The 18,631-nt window shown below is 37.9% G+C and overlaps 1 protein-coding gene across 6 annotated transcripts; it reads left to right on the forward strand.

Moving 5' to 3' along the window:
• Window positions 1–12,925: 12,925 nt before the first annotated feature.
• LOC107796068 (homocysteine S-methyltransferase 2) lies at window positions 12,926–18,562 on the forward strand. 6 transcript variants are annotated; one of them, XR_001650303.2, is made up of 9 exons: window positions 12,926–13,199; window positions 14,583–14,639; window positions 14,770–14,999; window positions 15,415–15,544; window positions 15,804–16,007; window positions 16,583–16,914; window positions 16,998–17,118; window positions 17,202–17,273; window positions 18,032–18,562. XR_001650303.2 is itself a non-coding variant. In XM_016618787.2 (7 exons), the coding sequence occupies exons 1-7, from the start codon at window positions 13,014–13,016 to the stop codon at window positions 18,179–18,181; spliced, it is 1,029 nt and encodes a 342-aa protein (XP_016474273.1). In that variant the 5' UTR covers window positions 12,929–13,013; the 3' UTR covers window positions 18,182–18,562. The 6 variants fall into 6 exon arrangements, 2 of the variants coding, with proteins under 2 accessions (XP_075093880.1, XP_016474273.1); XR_012702705.1 differs by having other exon boundaries at window positions 12,927–13,199; window positions 16,832–16,914; XR_012702707.1 differs by lacking the exon at window positions 18,032–18,562 and having other exon boundaries at window positions 12,927–13,199; window positions 16,832–16,914; window positions 16,998–17,101.
• The last annotated feature ends 69 nt before the right edge of the window (window positions 18,563–18,631 follow it).

Here is an 18,631-nt window from a genome sequence, read left to right on the forward strand (position 1 = left end):
TACCATATAGGGCCTCATGCAGAGCCATCTGAATACTCGACTGATAGTTATTGTTGTAGGCAAACTCCCCAAGCGGCAAGAACTGATCCCAAGCACCCCTGAAATCCATAACACAGGAGCGAAGCATATCCTCTAATATCTGAATAATGCGCTCGGACTGTCCGTCTATCTGAGGGTGAAATGTTGTACTCAACTCAACCCGTGTGCCTAGATCCCGTTGTACAACTCTCCAGAAATGCAATATGTACTGCGTACCCCGGTCTGAGATGATGGATAGAGGTACGCAATAAAGTCGGGCAATCTCACAAATATAGATTTTAGCCAGCTGCTCTGAAGAATAGGTAGTCACCACCGGAATGAAATGAGTTGACTTGGTCAACCTGTCCACAATCACCCATACCGCGTCAAATTTCTTCTCATTCCGTGGGAACCCAACAACAAAATCCATGGTGACACGCTCCCATTTCCACTCGGGTATCTCAAGTCGCTGAAGCAAACCACCCGGTCGTTGATGCTCATACTTCACCTGCTGACAATTTAGGCACCGAGCTATATACTCCACTATGTCTTTCTTTATCCTCCTCCACCAATAGTGATGTCTCAATTCCTAATACATCTAGCGGCACCCATATGAATGGAGTACCGCGAACTGTGGGCCTCTTGAAGAATCAACTCACGCAACCCATCCATATTGGGCACACATAACCGGCCCTGCATCCGCAACACACTGTCATCCCCAATAGTAGCCTCCCTGGCATCGCCGTGCTGAACCATGTCTTTGAGGACAAGCAAATGGGGGTTGTCATACTGATGCTCTCCAATACGGTTATATAGAGAAGACCGAGAAACCACGCAGGCCAGAACTCGACTGGGCTTCGAAACATCCAATCTAACAAACTGGTTGGCTAAGGCCTGAACATCCAATGCTAATGGCCTCTCCGCTGCTGGTACATATACTAAACTACCCAAACTCTCCGCCTTTTGACTCAAGGCATCAACCACCACATTGGCCTTCCCGAGATGATATAGAATGGTGATATCATAGTCCTTAAGTAACTCTAACCACCTCCACTGATGCAAGTTAAGATCTTTCTATTTAAACAAATATTGTAGACTCCGGTGATCGGTAAAGACCTCACAAGGGACACCATACAAATAATGCCGCCAGATCTTCAATACATGAACAATGGATGTTAAACTCCAAGTCATGGACTGGATAATTCTTCCCATGGGTCTTTAGCTGTTGAGATGCGTAGGCAATCACCTTGTCGTCTTATATCAACACCGCTTCAAGGCCAACATGTGACGCATCACAATACACAGTATAAGACCCCGAGCCCGTAGGCAACACCAACACTAGGGTTATAGTCAAAGCAGTCCTAAAATTTTGAAAGCTCTCCTCACACTCCTCGGTCCATCTAAACAGAGCACCATTTTAGGTCAATCTGTTCATAGGTGCAAAAATACATGAGAAGCCCTCTATGAAACGACGATAATACCCAGCCAAACCAAGGAAACTCTGGATCTCAGTAGCTGAAGACGGTCTGGACCAATTCTGCACTGCTTCAATCTTCTTCGAATCTATCTTGATCCCTTTACTCTACACCACATGACCCAAAAATGCCATCGAATCAAGCCAAAATTCACAGTTTGAGAATATTGCATATAACTTCTTCTCTCTCAAGCTCTGAAGTACGATCCTCAAGTGCTGCTCATGATCTTCCCCACTCTGAGAGTACACTAAGATATTGTCAATAAACATAATGACGAATGAATCAAGATAGGGCTAGAACACAATGCTCATCAGGTGCATAAATGTTGCTGGGGCATTGGTCATCCCAAATGACATCACAAGGAACTCGTAGTGACAATACCGAGTCTGATAAGTAGTCTTCGGAATGTCCAGATCCCGAATCTTCAACTGATAATAACCTGATCACAAATCAATCTTTGAGAATACTTTGGCACCCTATAGTTGATCAAATAAGTCATCAATGTGTGGCAATGGATAATTGTTCTTTACCGTAACCTTGTTAAACTGCCAATAATCAATACACATGCGCATATGATACAACAAGAAGTCACAAACCCTTAACTCCTTCAAGAAACACGCACATAAGTGCCACCTTATACCTCCTCATGCACATCAACCCCAAGCCTTATACCGCCGCATGCGCGTCAATATCACATTACAATAACAACTCGCATCGCAGGTGCACATATATCACAATTTGCCAACAACCCACAATATCAATATTTCCACAACAATAGCCCACCGCTCTGCCACAACGGGTACAAGGATATCATCAACAACAATGAATATAAAATGCTCAAAAAGGAAGATGTTTCAACAATAATAATTTCACCTCAATGTGATAACGACTTTCACAACTTCAACACCAATAACTCAACAATGAGAGACAATACATAACCACGATGTTAAATAAGAATAACTCACAATGGAAGAGATAACGTGTAGCAATGACTTCAAATAATGGGAATCAATAATAAAAGAGATAACGTGAACAATAACATAAAATAATGGTAATCAACATTGAAAGAGGTAACGGGAACAATGACTTCAATTAATGATAATCAACAATAAAAGAGCTAACATGTATAATGACTTCAAATAATGATAATCAACAATGAAAAGATAGCATGTAACAATAAAAGAGACAACAAGTTCAACTAAAGCATGAGAGCAAATTATAAATTAGGAGATAGAACAAGTGTTAACGAAATTATTTAAGGCATATATGGATAGACTAACACAAGTAAGAATAGATTGACTAAGAGAATTCAGAACATGATATGGCATTTCAATTTAAGCATGGAATTAGTCTAATTAACCTAAACCAGACAATTACCATGTACAATCCGCGTACCCACCCATCCCTTACGTACACGGATTTCACTTAGCACAATTGAATCAAACAATACCAATCCTAAGGGGTAGTTCCCCCCATACGAAGTTAGTCAAGACATTTACCTCAACTAGGCTAAATCAACACTCGGAAATAACTTTTCCCTTAAAATTTGCCTCCACGCGGCTCAAATCTAACCAAAATCAACTTAATATCATCAAACAATGCTAAGGAATTCAATTGCAATAGATAAAGCTAATATCTTTATACTTTTCCCAAAAAATCAATAAAAGTAAATCGGGGGCTCGCCCGGTCAAAACCCGGGTCCAATGGTAGATTCCGTCTACCCATTGCCCCACGAGTTCATATATGTGATTAGTTTCAAAATTCGAGTCCAAATCAACTCTCAAAACTCAATTTCTTATTTTTCAAAAACTTGACAAAGTTTCACAAATTTTCACTTTGATTCACATGCTTTTGATGTTAAAATTTAAGATATGTTGATGGAACATGATTAGAAATAGATTAGAATCACTTACCCAAGGTTTGTAGGTGAAAATTCCCTCTCTAAATCGCCTCTTACCGAGTCTTGGGTTCAAAAATGAGAAAATTAGTTCAAAACTCCCTTTTTCCAGCCCTTTAACCAGCTGCAGATGATGCATTTGCGACACAAGGTTCGCATTTCCAAGTCCTTGTAATTACGGACTAGGGGCTTGCATATGCGAACCCTGACAGCCTAAGTCAACATCGTAATTGAGATGAAAGCTTCGCAATTGCGAACTGGAGGGTCATCGCAAAAGCAAATAAATGTTCGCAAATGCGAACTAAGCTATAATCCTACTGTCTTCGCAAATGTGAAGGGGAGGTCGTATTTGCGACTGTTACTCCTCTTCTATCACCTTCGTAAATGTGACCCCGGTGTTCGCATTTGCGACACCAGAGCACCAAATACCATATTTTGAAATTTTTAGTCCAAACCTCTCCAGAACATATCCAAAACTCATCCGAGCCCTCGAGGCTACAAACCAAACATCCACACAAGTGTAAAAATATCATATAAACTCGGTCGTGTGATCAAAACACAAAAATAATATCCAAAACTATGAATCGAACACTAAAATGCATGAATTTCAAAGTAAAGTTCAAGAATTTCTAATATTTTAACTAAACGTCCTAATCCTATCAAATTAACTCCAAACGGTACCAAATTTTGCATGCAAGTTCTAAATACCCGAACAGACCTATTCCAAGTCTCAAATTCAAATTTCGAGCTCGATAGCTAAAAGTCAACCTATGGTCAAAGTTCCGTGGTCGTTTTCACAAAAGTCAAAGTTTGATAAGCATTTTCTAATTTAAACTTCTAAGTCAAGAATCAAAGGTTCAAACTAACCCAAAAGCTTCCCAGAACGAAATTAACCAACCCCGCAAGTTATAAAATCATAAACACACATGTGTGAAGTAATAAAAGGGGTAACGTGGTGCAATTACACAAAATGACCGATTAGGTCATTACACATCAAGTGTTAGTTTATCTTCAATGGCTTCATAATATTTCTCTAGTTGCTCTATCTTTGCCCTCAGGTCTTCTTTTTTAGCTTCTGAAGCTTCAAAGGATGCCTTCAAAGGTTCAAGAGTATCTTCGAGGAATTTGACATTATCAGAAGAGGCACGTAGATCCTCTTGATCTTGAGTGGGCATTTGAACTAGATCACTAGCATACAACTCCTTATGATTTAGAAGTTTTTTTAAACTCTTGATCTTATCGGTGGCGTTGGAGTGTTGTTCAGCAAAGGAGGATTCCAGCCTATCCTTATCTTTAACAACTTGATTGGAAGAATCCTTCAAAACTACAATTCGATAGTTGTAATTTTGAGCTGTTGTTCCAAAGACCCTTTCTCTTTAGCAAGGGCATCTTTTTCAAGTTGAAGGCTTTCAAATTGCTCCTTACAATTATCAGCCTCTGTACGTAGCTCTTCCACTTGCTGTTCAGTACAAGATATTCTTCTCATCAACTGTGTACCTATTAAATTGATATGCAAAAAGGCAAGGTAGAAAGGTTATAAACTTAAAAGGAAGGAGGAAATATAAGAGAAGAGGAATATACCTTAAGGGCAGAATGAATAATATCATTCATTAAGGTTATAGAGTTATGAGACTCAAGTTTTTCCATCTCCACGGGGCCAATTAACAATTTCAACCACACCGCAGCTCGACCAGACTTCTTTAACAAGTTCCCATTATCGGGGAATTCAATTAAAATCTGCTTCATGTCTCTTCTCTCGCTAGAAGGGCCAACCTCTTCACGAGGAATAACAACAGGTGCGGTAACAGAAGCCGCAACAGGTGTGGTAGCAGAAGAGATAGAACGATTAACATCAGAAGTTGCAGGGTTCGCTGGAAGGGCATCAAGGGGTAGCTCTTCAGAAGCAGGGCAAAATCTTCTTCACCCTCAAATCCTTGATCGAGAAGTCTATCAATATGACTTGAGGTGGGATTACCAGAATGGTCGATATCTTCATCTTCCGAGATGTCCAAAGGGACACTCTCAGGTTTATCAACAAGTTTGAAAGGCACGAGGCATGAAGGTAGATCTTGGGGAAGGTTGGCTTCATCATCTAAAACCATACGTCTCCTAACTCGTGGCTTTCTCACCAGAGAGACATCATCATCTTCTTCTTCTTTACCGAGGTGTGGGAAACACTGTTCTTCCTCTTTGAAAAGGAAACACTCAAAATTTGTTCCTGGGTTGTGCTAACAGAAAGCCTAGCAGTGGGAATAGAGACGAGACGAATGCCACGAACAACAAAACTTGAGAATAACAAAAAAGGTTCAGAGAAAGAAAAGTTAGAGTAAAAAAAAGGTACATTAAGGTATAATACTGTGGGTTTTCACTATCCACCCGAACTTTTGAGAAAATAATTTCCATGATCTTTATCCATAGGGGCAACAGTCAACATCTCTTCTACCCAATCACGAAAGTCGGGAAGTTCACCAAAAACTTCCATGATTGCTGAAACGTATGGAAGAAATGAATGAGGAAATCGAGATTATAGGAGAAAAGAAAAGAAAGTGACGGAAAAAAAAAATACTCAAGTGCAAAGTTTTACTTCTCAGGGAAAGGCATATTTTCATTACCCACCAAATCACGAGTGGGAATAGCCACGAACCGGGTATACCAGTCATGGTCACGATTATCTTCAAGGCTGACTAAAACTCTCTTGATTCTTTCCATAAGAGAAAAGACACCTTCGTGAAAGAGCTTCGTGGAATACAGATGAAGTAAGTGTTGAAAGGTGAAAGGGGTTGAAACCAAGTTTGATAAATAATGAAGGCAAGTTACTGCCCTCCACATTATCGGACCTATTTGAACAAGACACACATTGAAGTAGCGACAAAACTCAATGATTACTGGGTTAATAGGTGGGTTGAATCCTAAGGTGAAAGAATAAGTGTAAACAAACAAATAACCTTCACGATAAGAGGTTATTCGTTCATCAACACTAGGAACTACCACAGGGAAGTTAGATTTCCAATGGCATTCATGGAGAACTAGAGGAAGAAGGCCAGCAGTTTCAAAGTAGGGTAATGATTGGCGAGTTTAAGTGTTGCAATGGAAGAAACTTGTTTTCTCATTGTTTCACAGTCTGATTTGAAAGAGAAATCCTGAGGAACAATTTCAGAAACAGCACGCTCCTGCATCGGTTCTTTATGGTCCTTACTCCTTGAGGAAGATCTAGGACTGATGGAGTTTTAGATTTGGAAGAAGAAGTCTTTTAAATATTCTTTTGGGAAGGAGTAGAGCTACAGCTTGATAAAGAACCTAGGCTACGGAGTCTACCACCTCTCCTAACTGGGGCAGAAGACAAGGGAAGCTCATCAACAATGATTGTTTTACGAGGGTCAGATGATGAAAAAGGGTTTGAAGAAAGAGAAGTCATTTTTAATGGTGAAAGCACGAATAAAGGGGAAAAGTTATAGAAGACGTTTGAGTATGAATGCAAGTAAGAAGAAGAAATTTTTGGGTGGTATGCAATGCGGTATTTATAAGGAAGGACCGTCATTATGAACTGTCATCATGGAACCGTCACTTCAAACTGATGCAGTCATAGAAAACCCTAAAAAGATGCTATAAACTACAAATCCAATCATCACAGGACATGTGTCTCGAGCATTAAATGGACAGGACGTACATCTCTTCGCTTCTGAAGAAAGCATAATGTTGTTGGGAAGAGGCGGCAAGACATTCCCGCTATAAATAAACTTTTCACTTCCCGAATATTCAGTTAAGAATATTCAGAAAGTGGGGAGACTATCAATAGCGGTGGAAAAATAGGCATGACACATGGACTAACGATATGATAACAAGTGGTATTTGTAGCAAGTTAACAAAAAAGAATGATGAGGCATGGTTAAAATACCCACGAGATTTATAAAAGAAGGTACCGTACCTCACAACTGGAAGAGAAAAGATAGGCACGAGATGCATGAAAGCCATAAATGAGGAAGATTCATGAACAATTACGAATATGGAAAGAGAATCGACATTATCCCTGATTACGCATGATAACCTATTATTACTATAACTATTACGAGTAATTTCAGTAACGGATAATTAATGTAGTTAATATCAGTAATGGGTAGGAATTAAGTGAGAGGGAATAGTTACATCTTTTATATCTTTATATAAGGGTCCTTACCTTATTTTGTATCATCATCGGAATACTCACAACTATATGCAATCAGTCTTTTGCTTTATCCCTATTTGGTTGAAGATTCATGTCCACAATTTTTGGGAGAAAACAATGTTCATCAATAAGATTTCTTTCCCTTATTCACTGAATATTGAATTTTAATTGCTTTTTACTCTCTTATTTTATTCACTTATTTTTTGAAAAGTAAAGTAAATTTTGTTATGAGAAACCCTATTTTCTTTAAAAATGACTTTGACCACAAAAACTATTTTTCCATAACATAACACGGACTTTCTCGAGGCCTCAAATCACATCAAACAATATCAAAACTATGAATCGTACCTCATATCGAACTTAATGAACTTATGAACTTTCAACTTCTACAACTCGCGCTAAATTATATCAATCAATCCGGAATAACCCCAAATTTTGCATGCACATCCCAAATGACATAACAGAGCTATTCCAACTCTCGGAATTGCAATCCGAGTCGGATATCAACAAAGTCAACTCCCGGTCAAACCTCTCAACCTTCCAAACCTTCAACTTTCCAATTTTCGCCAAAATGCATCAAATCAACCTACAGACCTCAAAATCCAAATTCGGACATACGCCTAAGTCCAAAATTACCACACAAAGCTATTGGAATCATCAAAACACCATTCCAGAGTCGTCTACACAAAAGTCAAATTCCGGTCAACTCTTTTCACTTAAGCTAAAACAAGAATCATCCTTCCAAATCAAATCTCGAATCATCCCAAAATCGGACTGGATCCCACACACAAGTCATAATACATAATACGAAGCTGCTCGAGACCTTAAACCACCGAACGGGATGCTAATTCTCAAAACGACCGGCCGGTTCGTTACAATACCGGTACTACCGTCTTAAGTACCCCCTTAGGGCCAGTAGGGGTACTGGTAGGGTTCCTGTAAAAGTATCTTTACCCCGTACCCTTAAATCCCCTTAACAAAAGTCCCCTTAAGGACCCCCCCCCTCCCTTACACCCCGTACCCAGTCCCCTTAGAACCCAGTACCCTCCCCTTAGATAGCCCTACGACAACATTGAATTGAACTAGTGATCCATTAAGACAGAAAGAAGTGATAACCCACTCTGCCACTACGGTTTCTATCACTGTATGTATGTGTCACAACCCAAATCCTATAGTAGGTTGTGATGGTGCCCATCAACGTTGTTAGCCAAGACAACGGTAAGCTTCCAACTTAATTAACTATTTTTAACTTTTAAAATCAAAAATTTCTTTAAATACACTGAATTAAATGAGATCGCATGGAAACATACGTACTTTTTTGCCAAAATACCAAGTGCGAATAATACATAAATCACATTGATAATAATAACAAGTACAACGGTGAATAACCACTAGAAGCCCCCAAAATCTGGTGTCACATGTGCATAAGCCATCTATAGAATATACAAAGCCACTACATCTAGTGTCTGAAAAGTAATAGACAGAAACAATAAATAAGATAGAAAGAGACTTTGGGTACTACAGTTTGAAGCATGAAAGACATCTCACCACTAAGTCTCCGTGCGATGCGTCTACACGCTCGTATGACCACTAGAAGTACCTGTCTCAGTACCTGCACAATCAGTACAGAAGTGTAGCATGAGTACGTAAATCAATACGTACCTAGTAAGTATCTAGTCTAACCTCAAAAAAGAAGTGACGAGGGGTCGACTTGACACTTACTAGTGGTCAAATAATAAAATACATAAGGTAGACATGTATGAAACACAACATGTGACAACAAAACAATTAAGCTTTAATAATAAACTTCCAAACACGGATTATTACGAAATCACTAAAATATCATAACCGGCCTCGAAGGCACAAAATCAACTGATACCAATACAAAATGAACTCTCAAGTGTTACGCATGAGTCTGCCGAGGCGAACGACCCAATCCCATAAGAGTATTTATAATCTTGTCGAGGCAAACAACCCGATCCCATAAGAATAATTTATAATCTTATCGAGACGAACAACCCGATCCCATAAGAGTAGAGAAACTCTCTTGCTCGCAAAAATACATGTGAGTAGAGAAGACATGGAACTACTGTTCATTAAATATTTCACAATTTCCAAAGTAAGAGATTCAGTCAATATTTTATTCTAGTCTCAACCCCAGTCATAAATTAAAGAAATAGAATATACAAGATTAATGCAAATAGTACATTTAAGGCATGATGTGAATCTTAGTCTACCCGGGCATAAACATGAATATAGCTATGTACCGATTCTCGTCATCTCGTGCGTACATATCCCCCACAACAAGTAGCACGCATCAATTTATACATCTAAAGGAATCTTACAAGATTAGTTAAGAGACTTACCTCGCTTCCAAGCTCACTACTTGGCTCTTAAACCTCACTAGTAATCCCAAATCGATGCCTAGCAATCCGAAACTAGACAAGAGTCGTACAAACTAATCAATACATGCTCAAAAGTTCATAATTCATCTATTAGAGTAATTTTTCAACCTAATTCGGAAAGTCCATAAAAGTCACCACTGGGCCCACGTGCCCGAATTTTAAAAATTTTCGAAGATAAATGTTACCCATGACATTACGTACTCAAATATATAATTTATTCCCACATAATCAATTTCGTGTTCAAATCCCTTTTTTTTTTTTACCAAATCATAGGTTTCCAACAAAATCCCATAATTTTTACTAATATTTATATTAAAATCTACCCATAATCCATGTATTTAAATAAAATAAAATGGGTAGATTTCACTTACCTTGTGATGCTTGATGAAAATTCCCTCAAAAGAGCTCCCGAATCCGGCCAATCCAAGTAAAAATTAGAAAAAATGAGCTAAGTTCTATATTAAAAATCAAGTTTGCCCAGGGATTTCTTCTTCGCGGTCACGAAAGGTTCCTCGCGATCACGAAGAGCAACTGATCCATCTGACCAAACTACTCTATGCGTTCACGATCTCAAGGTCGCGTTCGTGATGCCCAACAAACCTATCCCTTCGCATTTGTGGTCCCCTAGTCACATTCGTGATGGCCAATAACCTTCCAGCCCATCTCAACCCCTCCCTTTTTCGCGTTTGCGAAGGGGGATCAGATCCTTCATCGCGTTCGCGAAGAGTAAAGTCTCAGGCCCCTCACCAGTCTTCTTCGCGATCGTGGGACTACCTTCACTATCGCGAAGCACACCAATAATTTCAGCCAACTTTAACTTAGCTTCGGGTAGTCCGAAACATACCCGAGTCATCCGGGACCCCATCCAAATATACCAACAAGTCCATAAACATACTACGGACCTACTCGAAGCCTTGAAACACATAAAATAACACCGAAACCAAGAATTGCACCTCAAAACTATATTAATCAACTTCTAAGCTTCAAACTCATTCCAACCAACTTTGAACGCAACGAACTATACTTAGACAACTCGCAATGATGTTAAATTTTACACACAAGTTACAAATCACAATACGGACCCATTCCAAGGCTCAGAATTCCAAACGGACTTCGATAACACTAAATTCTACTTCAAATTAAACTTAAGAAATTCTAAAACTTTCAAAATGCCAACTTTCAACAATAAATGTTGAAACGCTTCTGGTCCATCCGAAACATGATCCGAACATACGCCCAAGTCCAAAATCATCATACAAACCTATTGGAACCTTCAAATCGCGATTCTGAGGTCGTTTAATCAAAGTGTTGATTCAAGTCAAACTTGGCTACCTTAGGCTACTATTATGGACCTGTGTGTTCCAAATTCAACCTGAACCCTTTCAAAATCAAACCAACCATCCCCGCAAGTCATGAAATAGTAAAAGCACATACCGGAGATCTTAAATAGGGGAATATGGATCTAGAAAGTAAAATAATCGATTTGGATCGTTACAGTATGTATGTGTGGAAACTGAATTGAACTTCATTTAAGCAATGATACACCTCAACATCAACACCAACAAGTGTCAAGCTAATTCTGAGGTAAAAGATTATTCGTATAAAGTGTTTATATTAAACTTTATTAACTTATTTGTATAAATATATATCATGCATCTATTAATTTAGTATAAACAATAACAACAACAATAATAATAAACTAGTGGGTTCTCGCAAGTGGAGTCTGGGGAGGGTAGAATGTACGCAGTCTTACCCCTACCCTGGTAGGGCAGAGAGACTATTTTCGATAGACTCTCAGCTAAAGAAAAGATGAAAGAAGCACTGACATCAAATAATAATAATACAAGATATTAAGAAACCGAAGCTAAGATAGCAAAAGAACTATATGTAGTAATAGCAATCTAAGAAAATTTAGTGTAAACATGAGATGCAAATAAAATTTTACCCTTAATTCTGGTCAACTATAAATATTCAGATCATCTATTGGCCCTTCATTTAGGCATGTTCCATATCAAAATTTAATCAAATCCTAATGAAATTAACAGGACTCCAACAAATATTAGACTGATGTAAATGTTGGTGAAATTGCAAGTAATTACAGTTAAAAAATAAGATGAAGAACTAAATAAATATTCTTGGGTTGAGGCGCGGATATCTCACTCTCTTTAAGGAGATTCAAGCCCATTGCAGTAACATATTCACCAGTCTAATAATAATACTCTTGACTTGTCCACTTCCAACAGCTGGATAATGTCGTGTAACTCGAACAAACTCTGGACAAGTTGTTGAGTCCAAAACTCCATCAAAATGAATATTTTCCTTCAATAAAATAATATTCTCTTTTTGTAGAGAATAAGTTGGAGACTTAGATTTTCTCCTTTTCTCAACTCTCTTTTTAACTATATCAACCACATTTTTCATGTACACTGCAATATTTTTTCCATCCATAACACACGGAAGAAACATCACTATTTATTGGTGTAAAATTTATTCCATAGAATAAATAACAAAGTAGTGGCATAATAAAATTATAGAACATGGTTGGTGGTTATAAAATTTAACTTGTGGTGGATAATTAATAGTAGATCATGGCATTAGTGGTTTCATGAGTTACTCCAAAGATGATGACCACTTTCTTGCCAATTTATAGCCACTACCTTACAAGAAATAATACACTTTAATATTATAATTTTAATATTAGGTAACAACAATATTAAGTAAATATACCAATGATACTATCAGTAGGTGTTCATACAATATTTGAAAGAATATTTAAGCCTCAAGTTTTAAAATATAATTGAAAACTGAAGTTGTATTTGTCCATAAACTTTATTTTGAAGAGAATTAGTGAAAGTACAAATTTTGCGTGTGAAAATCATTAATTAACTTAAAATACTTATTATATTAAACTTTAATATTTTAAAATACTTAAAATTTACTCATTATTTATTTCCTTTCATCCCAATTTGTTACCTCCTGAGTAGTGTACTCCTTTTACTCCAACCCAATTGAATTAAGTTCTCTTCGCTCATCACGTCACTGCCTTTACAAGAAAGATGAGTACTGTCGACGCCAATGCACAGTCATCCTCCTCCCTCATCAAAGATTTCCTCCACAAATGCGGCGGGGTTGCCGTGATCGACGGCGGCTTTGCGACGGAGCTGGAACGTCATGGCGCCGACCTCAATGATCCTCTTTGGAGCGCTAAATGTCTCCTCACTGATCCTCACCTCGTCCGCGCCGTATGCCTCTTTGGAGTTTAATACTGTATTAAACTTAGCTTAATAGATGTTTTTAAATAGTATAATATTTAGTTCACTGACCTTTTCGTATTCTCTTAACAATAATATTTAGACTTTCACTTGTTATGCTTATTAAATAGAGTGGATATAGGGAAAAGGATTACAATTTCAGTTCAGTTCTGTAGGATGTTTTAGCTTTACAGTAACTGGTATGTGGATAAGTCGGACCACCATTTGGATTAATTATTAGGAGTCGATGTTAATCTTGCTGAGTGGGTCATCTTGTGGGTTTCTAGATTTTAAAAGTTACTACTTTATGGGTGAAGACATGGGCTTATCTGTAGGAGTATAAGGAGTGTGTTGTAGGCGGCATTATTATCTTGCACACTGCTAAACTCATGCTTTTCCCAGGAATCATCAATTTCAGAAAAATTAAGTAGAGAGTAATATCATAAAATGTGAGATTTTTGAGCCAAAACAATGTTTTAGTTATGAAACAAACAACTGAAGTATTTGATTCCTCTCAAAAACTTTCTTAAAAAACTGAGGAGGAGGAGGAGATTGTAGTTATTCTCCTCCATCTTGCTTTAGCACTAAGGCAAAATCCAATTAGTTCGAACTGATAGTGACTAAAAAAGAGATAAATGATTAAATAGAAAAGGAGGCTTTAATTAATCTGCTAAATCATTAGTTTTATATGATACTTAAACAAAATTAATTGTATCTTCCTTTAATCTGTCTTTTCGGTCTAGCTATCACCTTCAAGCATCCAGTAGACCTAACAGAAAAGCTTAACACTTCATCCTCTTGTTTTTTTATACTCTTTCTTTCTCGCTTGCCCCATTTGTTGCGAAAATGCTGTAAAAAAATCACTTATCTCTTCTTTATATAAATTGAAACCTTGCAACTAATGCATGCTGCTGGACGGCCGGAGAAGTTCTTGTTTTCTTTTATGGATTTCACGTCGCCAATTCTTTGTGGCGAAATATGTATAGAGGCACTAAATTTAGAGGAAATACTTTGGTTATTTTGAAGTGTTACCATGTCTACAATCTCCCATTTAATTTTGAATGTGATGACATCCTTATCCTTATGACTAGTTAAAAGCTCTTGGCAAAAACTAAGAGCCTGTTTGGATGGGCTTAAAAGCTGGTTTGGCAACCAAAATCTGGCAACTGGCAATCTTTTCTTTGATTCTTTCCCTTTTTGGTATCCTATGTGGATTTGTTGTAGGGTTTAGACTATGAATCTCATCACATCTGAAAAGCTTCGCTGGAAAAGCTTGAGAACTTAGTGTAATTTCACCATTCCCAGATATTTGCTGTACATGAAGTTTTTCTCTTTGTACTATTACATGGCTTATTGGTGTACTAAATAGAGCAGGTACACTTGGATTACCTTGAAGCTGGTGCAGATATTATACTCAGTTCATCTTATCAGGTACTGCTTTTGTCATTTGCAACCATTGTTCCTCTCTCTACCTCTTATGCAAAATTGATTGCGCATGGATGCATCTTAAATTCTATCTATATCCTTGTGACTAGTTTCAAGTCTTCTCATATTTGGACAGGCAACTATCCAGGGGTTTAAGGCCAAAGGATATTCCCTAGAAGAAAGTGAATTCTTGCTCAAAAGGAGTGTTGAGATTGCGTGTGAAGCACGAGATGTGTACTATACTAGATGCTGTAAATCTTCGTCTGATCATAGCACTGATGGAAAGGTTCTCAAACAGCGTCCTATCTTAGTTGCAGCATCTGTTGGGAGTTATGGGGCCTATTTAGCTGATGGTTCTGAATACAGGTAGTTTTCAGAAGAATTAGCACTTTATTCCTCTTTCTTTCTCTGGTCTGATGTGATTTCTGTGCTAGGACCTATGGTTTTTTATGGGATGTAAGGATGGTTAGCTACTTGTTCCTTATAGGCATTTTCTGAGAATCCGTTACCTTATTTGCCTTGTGTCTTGTTAAGGCTTGTCGTGCTTGTTAACTTTTGATATTTCGTGCATTAAAGTGCATTCTGGGAATACATGGCCCGAGCAGAACTACTCTTCAGTTTGTTGTCATCTCAAGGTTAAAGAATAAGATTTGTCTCACTAACACCCATAAAGTGCTTCTCACAATTCTCTCCTGGTGTCGTTAACATTTTCCCTTCCTCTTAAGCACCAACTGGTAGTAGCTTCTCATGCATGTGAACTGACTTACTTATCAAAATGCAGTGGGGAATATGGAGATGCAATTGATCTCAAGTTTCTAAAGGATTTTCATCGAAGAAGGGTTCAGCTTCTTGCAGAATCTGGTGCTGATCTAATAGCTTTTGAGACTGTGCCAAATAAACTAGAAGCACAGGTATGGTCGTTGTGGGTTATATATTTAGAGGAAATCTTTTAAAACTACTTATTGTCTTACTACTACTAGAAGTTAGTGGTATCCCTTCTGTTATCATTCTCTATGAATTGCTGTGGACAATAATTATCTGCGACACGGCTATTTGTGACAAGGAAATTTTTTTTCTACCACAGTATAATGTGGGAAAGCCTATTCTGGTTTAGTAGCTTGTTTTCTTTTGTTAAGATGTTGAGATTGACAACTATTAGCACCTATGCAGGCTTTTGTTGAGCTTCTTGAGGAAGAAGACATAAAGACTCCTGCCTGGCTATCCTTCAACTCTAAAGATGGTATAAATGTTGTTAGTGGTGATTCTTTATCAGAATGTGCTGCAATTGGTGAATCATGTGGAAAGGTTTTAGCTGTTGGAATCAACTGTACTCCTCCTAGATTTATTCTGGATCTTATTCGATCCATCAATCAGGTAATTTTTTAGCTACAATTCCTGTCTACAATTCCACGGTTCCAAGCCGTGAAAACAGCCTCTTGCAGAAATTCAGGGTAAGGCTGCGTACAATAGACCCTTGTGGTCCGGCCCTTCCCCGGACCCTGCGCATAGCGGGAGCTTAGTGCACCGGGCTGCCCTTTTTCTGTTTTTCTTTTTACCAGAGTTGTTTATCAATTTGGGATTTTACATGGACACTTTTAATGGCTGCTTATGCTTACTAGAGAAGATGAATATCTGTAACAATAAATGAATTCATTATTTATCGTTCCAATCTGCTTTATGAAACTCAAGACTGCAACAGCTTGTCAACTGAGAAACTCTTCCAGTCTGTTTTACAAGCTGAACCTGTCAGTCAAGTGACATGATCAAAACAAGTTAAACCTGGTATAACGAAACCTTATATTTGCCAAAAACTGCATCTTTAGTTCCTTGTTCTATCTCCAAATCAAGAAAGGAGCTCATCAGGTTCATGGCAAATCCCACATTATTGCCTTGTCTCACCACCTATCCAGAGGTTCATTATTTCATTCTTATACTTAGTTTCAATGCAGACCCATAAGGAAGAGAGGAACTGCAGAGGAGAACTGGTTTTACTTACACACAGAAACATACGTTTCTGTTATACTGCATGGGAACATATTCGGCAATTTTGGGCCTATAACACCTGCTTATCATGGACTATAATGCCTTCATTGTCTTGGACTAATGCCTCCACTGACAGGGGTCATGGAGCCATGTGTGTGTCCTGTTGAAGGTCTATTCTTGGATGCTTCTCATTTTTTATCTATGAATACATGCAGGTATGTTAGGTCTTGCAATGCTAGCAGTTCAAAGGCGAAAGCTAGCTACATTGAACAAGTATCCTAACTTTAATATGGACTAGGTGAATAATGAATTAAGGATATGGAGGACAATTATTTCGAGAGAAAATGATTTTTCTTATTTTTTCTCTTGTTTGGATTTTAGGCGGAAAATAACAAGTAAATTCGTCTTTTAAATGTTAGCGGGTCCTTGCTCTTTCCTTTTGTCAAACCAGACAAGCAAATGGATAATTTTGAAGTAATGCTTAGGTTGCTTATTGTTCTCGGTAACTTTTTCTTATTTACTTAACACTAGCTATTTGTATAAATATATTCTTATAGTCTTCTTATTTTTACTTGCATTTCTCAGGTAACAACAAAACCAATCCTTATATACCCCAACAGTGGTGAGAGTTACGATGGTGATCGGAAGGAGTGGGTGGTGAGTAGTCCTCAGACTTTCTGCTTTTAAACTGTACCTATTGACTCACACTGAAAAAGCTTATTGATTCTCATTGATTTACAAAACAATTACGTGTTTATCCCTAGTCAGTGGTTTGTAGGAAAGAAACTATATCATCTCCTTTCTTGCAGAAAACATGGAGCGGAGACCCATAAACCTTGATGAGTTTCTTTCTCTTTATTGTGAATGTTGAGTTATTTGAGGTCAATATCCTTGAAAAACGCCACTTTCATCTTCACCTTTAGACTCTACACTTATTAATTGATGATATTATGGCCTACAACCTCTGTTACTCTCAATATTCAAGCATTAATGTGTTTTAAAAAAATTCAAGCATCAATGTGAAAATTTTCCATTTTCTTATTTAGGTAGCTTAAAGGTGCTGTCTGAAGCGCAAAAGAAGAAGAAAGATGTTTCAATACAGCAAAGAAATCTAAATCTGAATCTTCAAGAAGTAAAATGAAACTAAAACTGAAAGTTCTGCTCACGAAATAACTGGGGAAGAGCCACTTCAGCTTCATTTGTTTTCCTTGAAAAACAAAAAACAGTTTAGGCCCTTGGGCTTAATACAACCACGAATTTCTAGAGGACTTTTTGTGCTGTATGCAGTTCATTCAATCCAGAAGAAATATTAATCATAAGCTGTATAGCCGTATGGTTTTTGGATGTTCTTACTAATATCTATGCTGTAATTACTTCAGATTTATCCTCCTGATATTCTTTCCTCTATGTTGCAGCGTAATACTGGGATAGCAGATGAAGATTTTGTTCCTTATGTTAATAAATGGTGTGAGGCAGGAGCATCCCTAGTAGGAGGTTGCTGCAGAACTACTCCGAATACCATTAGAGAAATACACCATGCACTCTCCAGCCGACGTACTGTCTAATCCGAGGAGAACAAAATAGGGGCATCTAACTTAAAAACAAGACAAGATCTTGTGTCTAGTTCGAAAGAATTGTTTCCATCTCTAGTAAAACTGGATGGCCTACATTTGAGAAGAGGTTTCTGCCCTAACTGGAGTCAGGGCAGTAAAACGTCCTCCGATCGACCTAGGCTTTTTGTCAGTGGTGTAACATATTTGTGGTACGCGCAGGGTGTTCAAAAGATCCTGCAAGAACCATAACTATCTGCAAGGATTTGAGCACTTGTAATCTGTAGTTTCTCATTGAATGTACTGTTCTATCTATTTTACTACCAACAAGAACCATAACTATTTTGTATTATTATTGTGTTTAGAACTTCACTTTTCCCATATTGGAAGTTCCAAGATTTTAACCCTGATCTTACCAATTATGAAAACCGAAGTTACCTAATGATTGATGGCCACCGTGGCAAC

Source organism: Nicotiana tabacum, chromosome 19 (assembly GCF_000715075.1).
Source record: "Nicotiana tabacum cultivar K326 chromosome 19, ASM71507v2, whole genome shotgun sequence".
In the NCBI taxonomy this organism is placed as follows: Eukaryota; Viridiplantae; Streptophyta; class Magnoliopsida; order Solanales; family Solanaceae; genus Nicotiana; species Nicotiana tabacum.

What these genes read in the sequence shown, in the direction of transcription:
- LOC107796068 (XM_016618787.2), top strand. Translation starts at nt 13,014, where the DNA reads ATGAGTACTGTCGACGCCAATGCACAGTCATCCTCCTCCCTCATCAAA. An exon ending in GCTGATGGTTCTGAATACAG is followed by an intron (nt 15,000 to 15,414) that starts GTAGTTTTCAGA and finishes ATCAAAATGCAG; the next exon opens with TGGGGAATATGGAGATGCAA. An exon ending in TTATTCGATCCATCAATCAG is followed by an intron (nt 16,008 to 17,201) that starts GTAATTTTTTAG and finishes TGCATTTCTCAG; the next exon opens with GTAACAACAAAACCAATCCT.